The 12,467-nt window shown below is 46.0% G+C and overlaps 1 protein-coding gene across 1 annotated transcript in view; it reads right to left on the bottom strand.

Annotated features, from left to right (window-relative positions):
• Nucleotides 1–11,649, bottom strand: part of KCNK18 (potassium two pore domain channel subfamily K member 18) — a 118,436-nt gene extending 106,787 nt beyond the window's left edge. Inside the window, exon 1 of the mRNA XM_086922917.1 lies at nucleotides 10,963–11,649. Coding sequence (XP_086779043.1) covers nucleotides 10,963–11,254 — 292 coding nt within the window. The 5' untranslated portion in view covers nucleotides 11,255–11,649. The remainder of the gene's footprint in view (nucleotides 1–10,962) is intronic.
• Between the last annotated feature and the right edge of the window lie 818 nt (nucleotides 11,650–12,467).

Raw genomic sequence — 12,467 nt, 5'->3', positions numbered from 1 at the left:
CAATGTAGGTGTAAACTAATTGTCATCAATTTCAATATAAAATCACACAGTAAATCATAGTGCCCCTGGTAGGGAGGGAAGTGATGTAGTGCAGGGTGGTGTGGGTAGGGGATAGTGACAATAAAAAACAGCCAAAAAGGGCCTCACTGTACTATGTATCTAAGTTCAAACATAGACAAAACAAAAGACCATTGGTTCAATACTCAGTGCCAGTGCAGGGGGAAACGCAAGGCTACACCTTATTCTTGTAAATATGGTGCAGTCCTGCGTTTCTGAAGTGGTGGAGTGAGGCATTAAGCCATGATGGCTAACGCCTCACTCCGCCATTTCTTTGTGCATATGGCCCATTGTTTCTTCACGTAACAGGGAGGAGTGTGAGAGGTGAAGAGGATCTAGGTGTGTGTGCAGCTTCACTCTTCTCCGACTCCCCCCCCCCCGCCCCCCCCACCCCTGTCAAGGGGGTGATGTAAACATAGTCCTTGTGGACATTAGTACCACATCACAGGCACCATTTGCTAAACTCTTTCATGTTGAGGTGGGGGACGGGGTGGCAACTGAAGCTTGTTTGAGGTGGGGCAAATGGAGCTTGATGGTGGTGGGGCAATTGGTGCTTGCTCAAGGTGGGGCAAATGGAGCTTGTGCAGGGTGGGGCAATTGGAGCTTGCTCGAGGTGGGCAAATGGAGCTTGAGCGGGGTGGGGCACTGGGAGCTTGCTCGAGGTTGCGCAAATGGAGCTTGAGCAGGGTGGGACAATTGGAGCTTTCTTCGGTAGGGCAGTTAAAGCTTGCTCTGGCTCTGTTGGGGTGAGAGGCTAGTCAGTGGGCCAGAGTACGTTGGATCGAAACAGTCTGTTCTAGAAGGAAGGGTTGTTGGCGTCAATTTTCAGAAATGCATGCAGTGTTTTGGGGGTTTGAGCTTGAAGAAGCATGGGAGGTCCCTGCATCTCTCTGGAGGCTGGGCCCTCTTTGGAACGCATGATTAGAAAATTCAACTGGAATTGGTGGCAATTCAGGAGGAGTGTGTTTCAGTTACATGCAGATTTATGTTATGACCTTGCTTACCGATCATGTTCAATCAGTGCTGTAGTTGCTTGTTGAGAAAGTCAGTGTTCAGTGCAGCTATTGATGGACATAAATGTGTGATGACAAAAGCCGGGCCGGTTTTGAACCAACAGTGACTAGCAGTCTGGGACATGTGCTTTTTAGTTTAGCATTGTAAGTATCAGGTTGAACAGTCCAGCATGAACATAATTTTGGCTACATAAGGCATGAGTTTCTCTTTTATTGGGCTGCAAGTGAACTGTATTGATGATCAGATTTTTTTTTTTCGGTTGGGGAGTCTTGATGTATTTTTACATGACATATTTACCACAATTTGTTAGATTTCTGTGATAGTCAGGTTATTTAGTTGATGGATTCACATGACTTCTTTCAATGGCTTGGTTAGTGATATGTCTTTTGGGGTAAGTATGGACCCATAGTTCGGGTCTAGCTCAGCCCGTACCATGAATTCTCTAAAGGGGTATAGCTTAGTCAGTGAGATTCAGAAGTTTTGAACCTCAAATTTCTCAACTAAAATACAGTGGGCCACAGGGTGAATGTGTGAGGTAACCAAGGTTTGGGATGGACTGTAACCATGAGGAGCAGGACCAGTACTGATTTGTACTAGCTGGGCATGCAGGGCTGATTTAAAGTTTAGCGGACAGATGCTCCATTGCAATGGCAACAGAGAAACATGTCCAGCATACTCAAGGGTCACCCGCCTGATTTTGAGTTGGGAGGACCACAAGTTTTACATCAACAGAGTAAAATTAAATCCTATGGTGTTTAAATTCCTCCTAACGCCCGGCAGAGGAGGTGCTGTTGAAAGTAAGCCACCCAACCGTTCACTTAATTCAGGTGACTTTTTATATCCGAGTGAAGAGGGAAAAAAGAAAATTCCCAGAATGACTTCCATAATGTAGGGGTCATTAGCTTATTTTTCAAAAACAAACTTCTGCATTGGGAATTTGTTTTTGAACAATAAAAAAAACTTTCACAAAGCTTGATAGCCACCCATCATGTTTGGCAGCGCTGTCCCTCAAGCTTTTCCGACACTGACAGGAACAGCCATGACAGCGGTTCCTGCCAATGTACAGAGATGGTGAACATCTCTAAATTTGATGGGTGGAGTAAAGGCACTAAGGTCCTCCTCCTATGTCTGCCTTTACTCCATCTGCTAAATCCTAAATCAGTCCCTCTGGGTAGAGTGGCACAGTGATGGAAAACGATGGCTTGGAATGCTACTTTTATAATCTTAATGTAATCTCAATGTAATGTCTCACCTGTCCCCCCCTCCCTTATTTATACTATGTGGTTTCTTCCTTGGAACCTTCAGGTAGAGCTGTGATAGTATGTTGGGTTTCTGTCAGGTGGTGAGGCACAGCTGACATGGCAAGACTGGAGATGTCTATTTCCTTAGTACTTAATGATGTATACTAAACATACGCTGCCTCAGTACATCTTTTCAGCTACCCCGTGGCATTGCCAGTAGTCACACTATTGGCAAGCATTCGTCCCATAATCTCTTGAGGGTTTGATTGCCAATTGTATGCCTTGAAACTTGAGACTGGCCTACCTTTCCAAGACTTCTACTACCACGTTTGGTGAATTAAAAAAGTAGTACTATGGCATATATTCTAGGAGTACTTGTATGGGGCAGATTTGCCACCTGTTTTATCAATGGGTTCTAAATATATCTAAGTTCCTGTCTCAAAAAATGAACAAGTTAAAAACTCTTAGTGAAATCAGGATGTGTAGGAAAAACCGACAAAGACATAGCACACCAGAATCAGGGTCCCCAAACCCAAATACCAAAGCAAGATTGTATTTATTTGCCGAGTATCAGACCCCAAACAACCCTTCCCGAAACTAAGCCCCTGATATTCCAGTTTGCCCAACTCTGCACAACAGCCATCACTCTCTGGAGACACCTGTATTCTTTGGAATTAACTAATCCCTGTGTGAGATCATAAAGTCCATTCGTGACAGTTTTCCTGTCACCCCCCCCGCCCCCAATCATTGTCCATCCTGCTCAGTATCTCAAAGGGCCCCCTAAATGCATAGAATTGTCCTCTCTGTCTGCACTTTGATTTCATAAAAGAGCCAATGTCAATATGTAATTGCCAAATTCATCAGCATTTCTGAGCAGACATAAACCTGAGCACATCATTTCCTAGATGCTATTAATGCTTTTAGAATCTTCGCCCAGTTCATGCTGAACTAAAAACCTGACTCTTTACTGCTCTTCTCAAGTTTGACTTGTCTTAGCGCCAAGAGACCAATAAATGGTCATAATGCATTTTGTAAAAATCAATACCATAACATGAAGTGATAAGGTATGCCATGATGACATAACTCCCCAGGAAGTGGAGGCAAAGATGGCTGGGCTGGGTTTGAAATGTGATTGGGAGTAAGGACTCTTAATGCAAGGGCCTCACTCTAACGTGCAGCTTTTAATGTCAGATACTGTGGACCTGATCCACAAAAAGGCCTCCTAAACCTAGACACACACTCCTACTCAGAGGTGTAGATTTACTAGTTCTGGGCATTCATACACATTCCCAGTAACACGCCAGGAAGGCTGGGCAGTTACAGCCCTCTGGATGCAAACTTGGAATGTCGTGGTGCATTTGCTATTTTACCACTGTAGAGTGTACGTGCGCCTGCAATGCGAGGCATATCATTTCCTTTTTTAGGTCTCGGCCTGGCGAAAGCAGCGAATGTGCTGTTCTGCCATGAGAGGCCTTTTGGAATCGATACGATTCCAGCGTGCATGCGGGGAGACAAACGAGATAGAAGATGTGCACGTGGCGGCGTGATACTCAGTGGACTTTTTTTTGCACCGCCAGTAAAGCCAGTCCCCGCGTGCACATCTTCTGTCCGCCATGTAAAGAGATGTTCACGGCATGTGCATGCAGGCGTGCTTTATGAAGAACTTCTTTCACTGGCCCTCTAAGTCAGGTCTAAGAATGTGTATAATTCCCCAGCACGTGATGCCGTGATGAGGTCATCATCCGCGGGAGCACGCAGGCTCTATAAACTTCATGCCTGCGCTGGTGTCTGCACCGGCTGAATGTGTCTCTCAGGGTCATTGCAGGATGTGAGAGATAGGAGTGCAGCCCCATCCTTAGCTGAGCTCCTCTAGTCTGGAGTGAGCCGTTGCAGGTAACCCCAACATGCAGGCGGGGGAACATGGACACGGGGGGAAGCTGGGCGAGACCCCAGCTTCCCCGTTAGAGACTCAGCCCCTGGTAGTGAGGACGCCCAATGTGATATTGCAAGGGTATAATGTCTCGCTGGGTTAATACATCCCATGCCCCCTCCCCGCACTCTATGGTGACAGGTTATAGCCCTGCCTTTTACTCCCCGAGGACTATAAAATGAGTACTGTTGCACTGTGTAGCATTAAACATCTGCTATAAAGTGCCGGGAGACCTACTGCTGTAAAGAAACGTTTCATAAATGCTCTTCATATCGTATGTTAACGAATACTACGTTCCATTACCACCCGATGCTAAGGATTCAAGGACACCACAGTGGGAAAGCTGTCACCAAGCTTTAACAGGCACCGAACTGCCCCATGAGGCTGTGTAACAGCAATAAGGAGTACCTTTCGCCGTGATTGTCGCCCCCCCTTCAGGGTGGCTTACAGTAGCATCTCACACAGGAGTAGCCTTAAAGAGCCGGTGACGCAATAACCCGGAAGTCGGCAATCACCAGCCAGGTATAAATAGCAGATGCCATAATGAAGCTTCTATATGTCCAAGAGCCATATTCAGTTCATTCATCCATGAGAAGTTACTCCCCACAGCAGTGGTTACTTTGTAAAAAAAAAAAAAGAAGTCCAGGCGCTCCTATCAGGGGGTAGCTTGCACCAGGCCACTTCTCCTGTTAGCGCCGCCTAAAACAGAAACAAGTACTAACCATGAAAGAGGGGAGAGGATGTGTTGTAATGAGTAGAGCTGCCGAGTTGCTACCTTTGGAACCAGGTTCAAGTCTCAGCGTTGGTTCAACATCCTGTGATTCTGGGCAAATTACTTAATCTTCCCCTCCGGCAATGGCACTGACGGGTCCACCCGCTGTCTCTTAAAGCTTTGGTTTCGCTCATGCTAAGTGGTCCCTTCGCAGACCTCACTCCGGGTCTGCCGGTTTCTCAGATATACCAGGGGCTTCTGTTGCCTCGTACTCACTTACTCCAATGGATTACTGGCCGGGTTATGCTCCGGTTGTGGCAGAGCTTAGTTTCAAACCTGCCTCATCCGGAGCTGTGCTTTAAGGGGAAGTAGCTTGGTTGCAACCACGGCTGATTAATCTTTATGTTAATATGGTATCAGAAGGGCATGGACACTTTGCAGTTATTTACCTGCAGAGCCTGTTCAGTGTAGGGGAGCACAACTGAGACCTGGTGAGGCCTACTGACCAAGAACCATAAAGGGTGAGTTTAATTTGGATGGGAGAATCCTATTAACTAGAGTCCTTGTTTGCTCGCCAACTCAGGAGGAATGTCACAAATGTGCATGTTTCTTCACACGTTCTTACAGGACCTTTCTTTTCCCTTTCCTCTTTCTTCCTCTATCTCTCCTTATTTTTCTCTGCCTCCTGCTCTCTCCCTCCCCCCACTCCTATCGCTGTCAGTGTCCTTCCTCCTGTGTATGCATGTGCTCAATGCCTAAACACTTAAAAGGTCCCAAGGGCGAGACCTATTGGCTATGCCAATGCTTGTTCTCCATGGGTAATGCATTTTCCCTTGAAGAGACCACTTCGCAAACATTCAAGAAGGTAGCGGAAGTTTTGTTCAGCTTCGCACCCAGACACACCAGCCCCTTGCTGGAGTAAATTTCTGACCATTTCCAGGGTTATACTTATAAAGAGTCAGATAGGAGTTTGTGAAGCCACAGAAACACAAAGTTGTGGGTATTCGCAGACTCCCAAGCCAAACCTATGTTCATCCACCAGTTCCTGGCTGCTCACGTAGGGCAGTGCGTAATTGTAGGAAGTGATGACGTACTGTTATGCTGTAGAAAAACCATTTAGGTCTGCCAGGTTTGTTTACCACTGTAAATTGGTTTGCAATTCTGGCTCTACTAGTTGCAAAATTCGATCGCGAAATTTGAGACTCAGATATCCAGTGAGAAGACAGCTGATGACGTCACAGGTGGGTTTATTTCTGTGCAACGCCCCACTCCCGTGACCTCTGGCCAGTTGCGTTTACAGACCCTCACCTCTGTTCAAAACTACCCACTTACCCATCAACACCACGTTCTGCTACCAGGATGCCACACGAGCAGTATGCAGCAGCACGAGAAACGATCAGTGTCCGCCGTTAAACAGCTAATGACGCGTATCGTACGAAAAATCACACCTTCGATTAAAAATGCCATTAGAAAACGCATAATTTCACTTAGAAGAAAAATAGTGAGTGTTTCACTTCAGAAGATGGTGGTTGGCAAAAAAAATGCAATTACTAAAATAGAACTGGAGCGGAGATTTCAATTTTTCCTCCATCCAGCCTCTGGCTGGAGACCAGTTTTAACTCTAATGTAATTATGAAATGGCTCTGCTGCAAACTGCAGCGTGAAATGAAATTTACTTCACCTTGTTTACGGGTGGACTGCCACTCCATATCCTCTCTAGAGCTGTGCAGGGCATATCTGGGACTAAATGGTTCACGGGAGACCGGAAATCCAACTCTGAAAATTCTTATGTAATCTCTGTCCATAATTCCTAAGAAACATTTTAAAAAAATATATAAAAATTATTCTGCGTAGGAAGTCGCAGGTAGGGAGATGTTTGAGGGAAAAAAAACTGGGGGAGTTGGGAGGTGTGAGAAGTAGTTCAAGAGGCAGATATAACAGCACAGCACACAGAATTTTGCAGTAAGACATCTCAGTGGGCTGGTGCGTCTAGTGAAGAGATATTTATGCAAAGGTGCTTATGCTCTCTACCAGTCAACGGTTTAAAGTCAGACCGGAATGCCAATGCCGTTCAACATTTGAGGTCTCGTTTGAGATAAATAAAATAAGCATAATTGAGTTGGGTAAAAATGTAACAAGGTTCATTATTATTCATCCATGACTTGAAATCTGGACGGACGTTGGGAAGAATCAGCCCCTCGTGAGACATACCTGATTGAGGATATTATTATGGATGTCGTGGTGGGGGATGCAATGGGGCATAACATTAGTTTTGGTGCCTTCCACACAAAAACCTGCATATCCCGGAATTATCTGTGCTTTTTCCCACAATAAATATTTGATATTTGGCATGCTAATATATGCCTATGTAAAATTGAAGGAGTTCAAGCTTTCTCATACCCGGTAATTAACTTGAGGGGGAGGGAGGGAGGGGATTGTGTTAAATTTTGAATTCCAACCCCTGTCAAACCATGGATTAGCACAGAGGTCAGAATTTTCATCCCAGTTGGAAACAGGGCCCTAACTATCAATCCCTCTGATTACCATAAACAGAGTACCAATCAGGTGGATATAATTATAAATGGAGACTCCATCACAATCAAGTGTCCCTAAAAAGCAGAAAGGGCTGGAGCAATCTCAGGAGCCTTTCACCCTACTGAGGTTGATAAACTGGCCCCAGATGTGCCACTAAGTCTACACGCCAATGAAGGCACAAGTCGGTCATGAAATCTTACAGGTTTCATGTTGTAAATTAAGTAAAATAGCTTATTGTGTTTATGCTCCTCCTGCAGAGACAGACGTGTGCGCGTCTGTGGAGAAGGATGCATGTGTAGCACACACTGTGGAAACCTGACTGCTCAACTTAGTAAAGTGAAGTCTCTCTGAGCCAGACACATTCCATCTGTGTGAGAAATAGTGCACTGTGGGGACTTACTCCGGAATTATGTGTAGGGATTTTACAACAAGTGTTTGCTAAAATGTATTAGGACAGAAATATTTACATTAGCCTCTGAAAACACCGTCCACTTTCCAAGTGGATATGGAGTTGGACCAATAAATACACCTTTAATTGAATATATTGGTCGACCTCGTAAAGATAGACTTGTAAAGTAAGTTTAAGTTTAAGTTTAAATCACTTCTAAAGCGCACGTACACCTGACGGTTTCATGGCGCAGAGGGTAACTCAGTAGCTCAGGAGCTCAGTGAGTTATATGTCTGCCGCATAGACGGGTGTTTCACCTGCACTTTGCTTCTTTCAATCCTGGTGAATAAAACATTAGTTAAGGGAAAACTTTAGGGATCTGTAGTGAAGGATACGTTTAAATCCCACTTAAATCGGTCTTTTGGTTGAGTTCTGGCTGCAACATAACTGAAGCGCCATGAGGTAATTCAGTTTGTGGTATCTGCTACAGAAAGGGTCAATATGCCGGATGAGCCGGTTTTTATCTTGCCTTTCTCATGTGTCCTTGTCACACCAGGTGAAAATGCACATCTTTTAGCCTCTGAGATTGATTTATTGTTCCTGGGAGTAGATCTAAGCAGGAACTTTGCACACTTTGGAGCTGCTGGTTGCCAACTGTCTCTATCATGCTTCAGCAGTCTTCCAAATGTGAAAATATATAGTAACTACTTTAAATCGCATTGAATATGTGCCTGAATAATCCCTGGAACTCATAGTGTAACTGTCAAGTTTTCGTAGCCATCATCACAGTAAGGTCCCTCCTGAATTCCTTTCTCTACTCGCCAACACCTCAGGATTTGTATGTGTGTGGTGGGCTGTTGAGGGTGGATACTGCCCAGCGGCAGCAGTGGTTGATGTGGCTGTCTGTAGTGCCTCCGACCTGTGAACCAAAGCGCAATGAGAGGTGATAAAGTGCAAACGGAGCGCAATGAAGCCCAACAGTACCTCCCAGTAGAAGGCAAGAGAATTATTAAATGTTTACAAATTTACACCTGTGCTCCTATAAATATGCACCATCACACCGATTAACAGTGTGCCATGGGTGAAAAAAGTAAAAACACAAAGTCAATAGTTGTGGAGAAGTGTGGCTCACTGGTTAGAGGCGGCAGACCCTGAAGCAGAGATCAGACCCGGGACCAGGGTTCAATTCCCGACGCGGCAGGGTCTTGAGCTCAAATGTCCATGGACTTGATAATTCTCGCTTCGGTGCCTGACCTAATCATGGGTTCACACTCTGCAACTCAGGGTCTTGAGCTCAAATGTCCATGGACTTGATAATTCTCGCTTCGGTGCCTGACCTAATCATGGGTTCACACTCTGCAACTCTGGGCATTAAGCTTGCTTAATCTCCACAACGGCCTCCCTGCAGTGGGATGCCTGGCTTTCACCTTGGGGATGCCCTGTAGGGGCTATCTCACAGGGAAAAGCCAGGACGGGTTCCCAAGTCAAGCGCTTAGAGACCCCTGGGTGATAAGTGCTATATAAATCCAATATACTATACAATACAATACAAATATGAAGCTTGTTTAATGGGTGCCTACTGCTGTTATAGGTGGTCAGGATTTGTCTGCTTTAATTAAAGAAGTATCATGATAAAAAGGCAAGTATGTGGTTTTTCAATGGTGCTTAAAAAATCTCTTAGGCCATTTTTAAGCACTCCTTCTTTTGTCAATAAGGTAACCGAGGCACAAAGATAAAACAATTTGCTCAAGATCACACAATTCGTTTAAGTGAAGGAAACTCGGTTAGGATTAAACTTTCCTGGTTCTAAAATTGGCAATTTAGCCTCTGGGCACCTCTTTGCACTCTGCATAACACTTTTAAGAAGAAGGGTGGTGAAGGATGATTCTAAATGAAGTTTTCATTTTATTTCTTTAGATAAACTGAGGCAAAAGTGACCCCTTTACAGAGGAACTGCCCCCATCTGGTGCATAAAACATGATGATGGAGATCGTAGAATGGTAAATTCTTGGGTGACGCAACAATCTAACATATGTCCCTGCGACCCCATTGTGCTCCATCTCCGTTCGACCACTTTCCTTCTGCCCACTGCAAACCACCTACCTACAGATGGTCCACATATCGCACAGTGAGTCTCCTATGCTCCTTCTAAAGTAAATATGCAGGTTTAACCCATACACGTTTGTGAGCAACGCCTCCAATGCAGGCTGCACTGTAAAATGTTTCATCAGGAGACCTGGGTTTTACCCAGGGCGTTCCCACCTGACCCAGTCACTTGATCCTGGGTAATCGCGTAACTCCTTGCTAAGATTTGGAGCAGCTGAAAGGCTGAGCCCCTGTATTGTGTACTTTATATAAATACATCATTATATTTAGCCACATTCTATGGCTAATACAACATTTTTATCTTACATGTATTGCCACAAAAACCTCTAGAAATAGCACTACACAGACATCACAAAGAGAGAGACGAAGACACTTAATGTAAAGTAGTAACTGTGATGGATCGGCTGTTTTCAGGATCTTGGGTAAGAATTGAAGGAGGCTTTCCGTTCTAGTGTCTGTATTGTCCGCTGGCTGCGGCACTGGAAGACCTCAATCTAATCCTGCGTTCTCACTTGTCCACATTAAGTGGCCATGGACTACTACTTTACCTACATGAGCAACATTATCATTTGCATAGCAAGGATGCGATGGGCTCAGCTGCCCGCAGCAGGGCCCCTCCCACTGCTGCTGTGCTAGTGAAGTTCAGAAACATGGAGGATTCGATGGGCCCCTCAGGCCTCTGCCACTGCACCTGCTGCACCAATTGTAGCAACGCCCCTGTACATTATATGCAAACCTTGTAAACTCTTAGAAACACTCCCAGACAGCCATAAGTGGGGTTTAATGGCTGTTGATACTGTTAGCAGCTATCAATGAACCAAAGCAGGGAAGTTAGCAGAAACATGCAATACACCCAAAGATGTAGTAGAACACGCCAACCAAACATTTAAATCTGGCTATCCTCTCCAAAGAGGGTGCTGTACACATGCACCCATCACTCATGCTAGACCGTCCTTGCTACTATCCATGCAGCACCTACCATCGGAGTCGCAGGTGCTCTGGGAGATGTTCCAGAGATGGCCTAGGAACTCGTCGTACTCCTCCGTGCGCGGCTCCACGCTGCCCTCGATCTGGCTGAACATGAGCGCCCCCAGGAGACTGTAGGCCACCACGGACAGGATCAAGCACAGGTGCGGGAAGGCAGCCCAGAAGACCCGGCGCCACAGCCTCTGCTTCGGGAGCCCCGCCCGACTCATGGCTGCAGGCAGGCCGGGCTGCGGGGCGCGCGCAGGGAGTAGAGTTGGCGGGAGAGTGGCGTGGTTCTTCTCCATTTCCACCGCGCAGCAAGATGCAAGAGTCACACAGTGGGGAGGGCTGTGGAAGAGCACCTACCCCATCCTGGGCTGTGGTGAACTGGTAGTGGAGCTGTGCGTGTGGCTCCAGGGCTGTCGACGCGGAACTCAACTCCCCCTCGAAGCTCCTCAGAAGGGCAGAGCTCTGACTGCAGCCTCATCCCAGCGGACGAAGAGCCAACTCTCAACTAACTAATCATCATTCAAATGCCCCTGTCAGATGGTAGCACGCTGCAGCCAGCCAGGAGAGCGCTCGCTATTGATCGCGCGCCATAATGTACGCAGATGAGCCACGCTGGGTCTGAGAGAACCCCCAGCTTTCATTGTGCTTTCCGCCCCGCGCTCCGCCGTGCTGCAGAAGCTCCTCATGCGGCAGAAACACTCGCTGGAAATGGACCTCAGAGCACAGTGATTGATGGAAGGGCGCGAGGTGTGTCCCACCTGCCCATTCTCTTCTCTATCACACGTCAGCTGACAGGAGTGTGTTAAATCGATGAACAAAATCACGGCAACTCCTTGGAGTAAAGTTGAACTCTTTTAATTAATAATGAAGGTATATTGACCCCATCCGCAGCCAAGAAGAGACGCAGCTCCAATGCAGTCTGCCTCCAACTGATCACAACATTGTACCATCCCTTACATTCAGGGATGACGCGCTGGTTACAGAACAGCGCATCATTACATAGTTACAGAGGTTCAAGTTCAAAGTAAGCTTTATTCAGTTCTTTGTATGGAAACCATAAAAGCAGAGAACAGCACCAATGACAGTGTGTTGTAGACACAACATAAATAATCGAAGCAATCCAAGAAGAATTGTACATTGAATATTCTAAGAAGATACAACACATCTTCCCCTTTTGCCGAAAACAAAACTACCCCGAAAAAATCCAAATCAATTCGAAAAATCCTGTAAATACATGGATTTCTTGGATACTCTGCCACTCCTAGTGGTAAACCCATCATTACAGAAAGTAACATCACCAGTACATGAATCCACCATGCGACTGGCCCACACAACCCCCATGTCTGCTTGAATGCAACAAGTATTGTTACACCATTCACCTGCTTGTGACTGGTCATCACCCGCAACACTAAGCTGTAACTGGTCATCATCAGCAACACAAGACTGTTTTTGGCCCCCACCAACAGTGGTTGCATTCAATGATGGAACAATTAGCTCACAAGGTTGCTG

This window comes from Lissotriton vulgaris, chromosome 5 (assembly GCF_964263255.1).
Source record: "Lissotriton vulgaris chromosome 5, aLisVul1.2, whole genome shotgun sequence".
Lineage (NCBI taxonomy): Eukaryota > Metazoa > Chordata > Amphibia > Caudata > Salamandridae > Lissotriton > Lissotriton vulgaris.
Note: the sequence above shows the minus strand (reverse complement) of the source record. Positions and strands in the feature narration are given on the sequence as shown.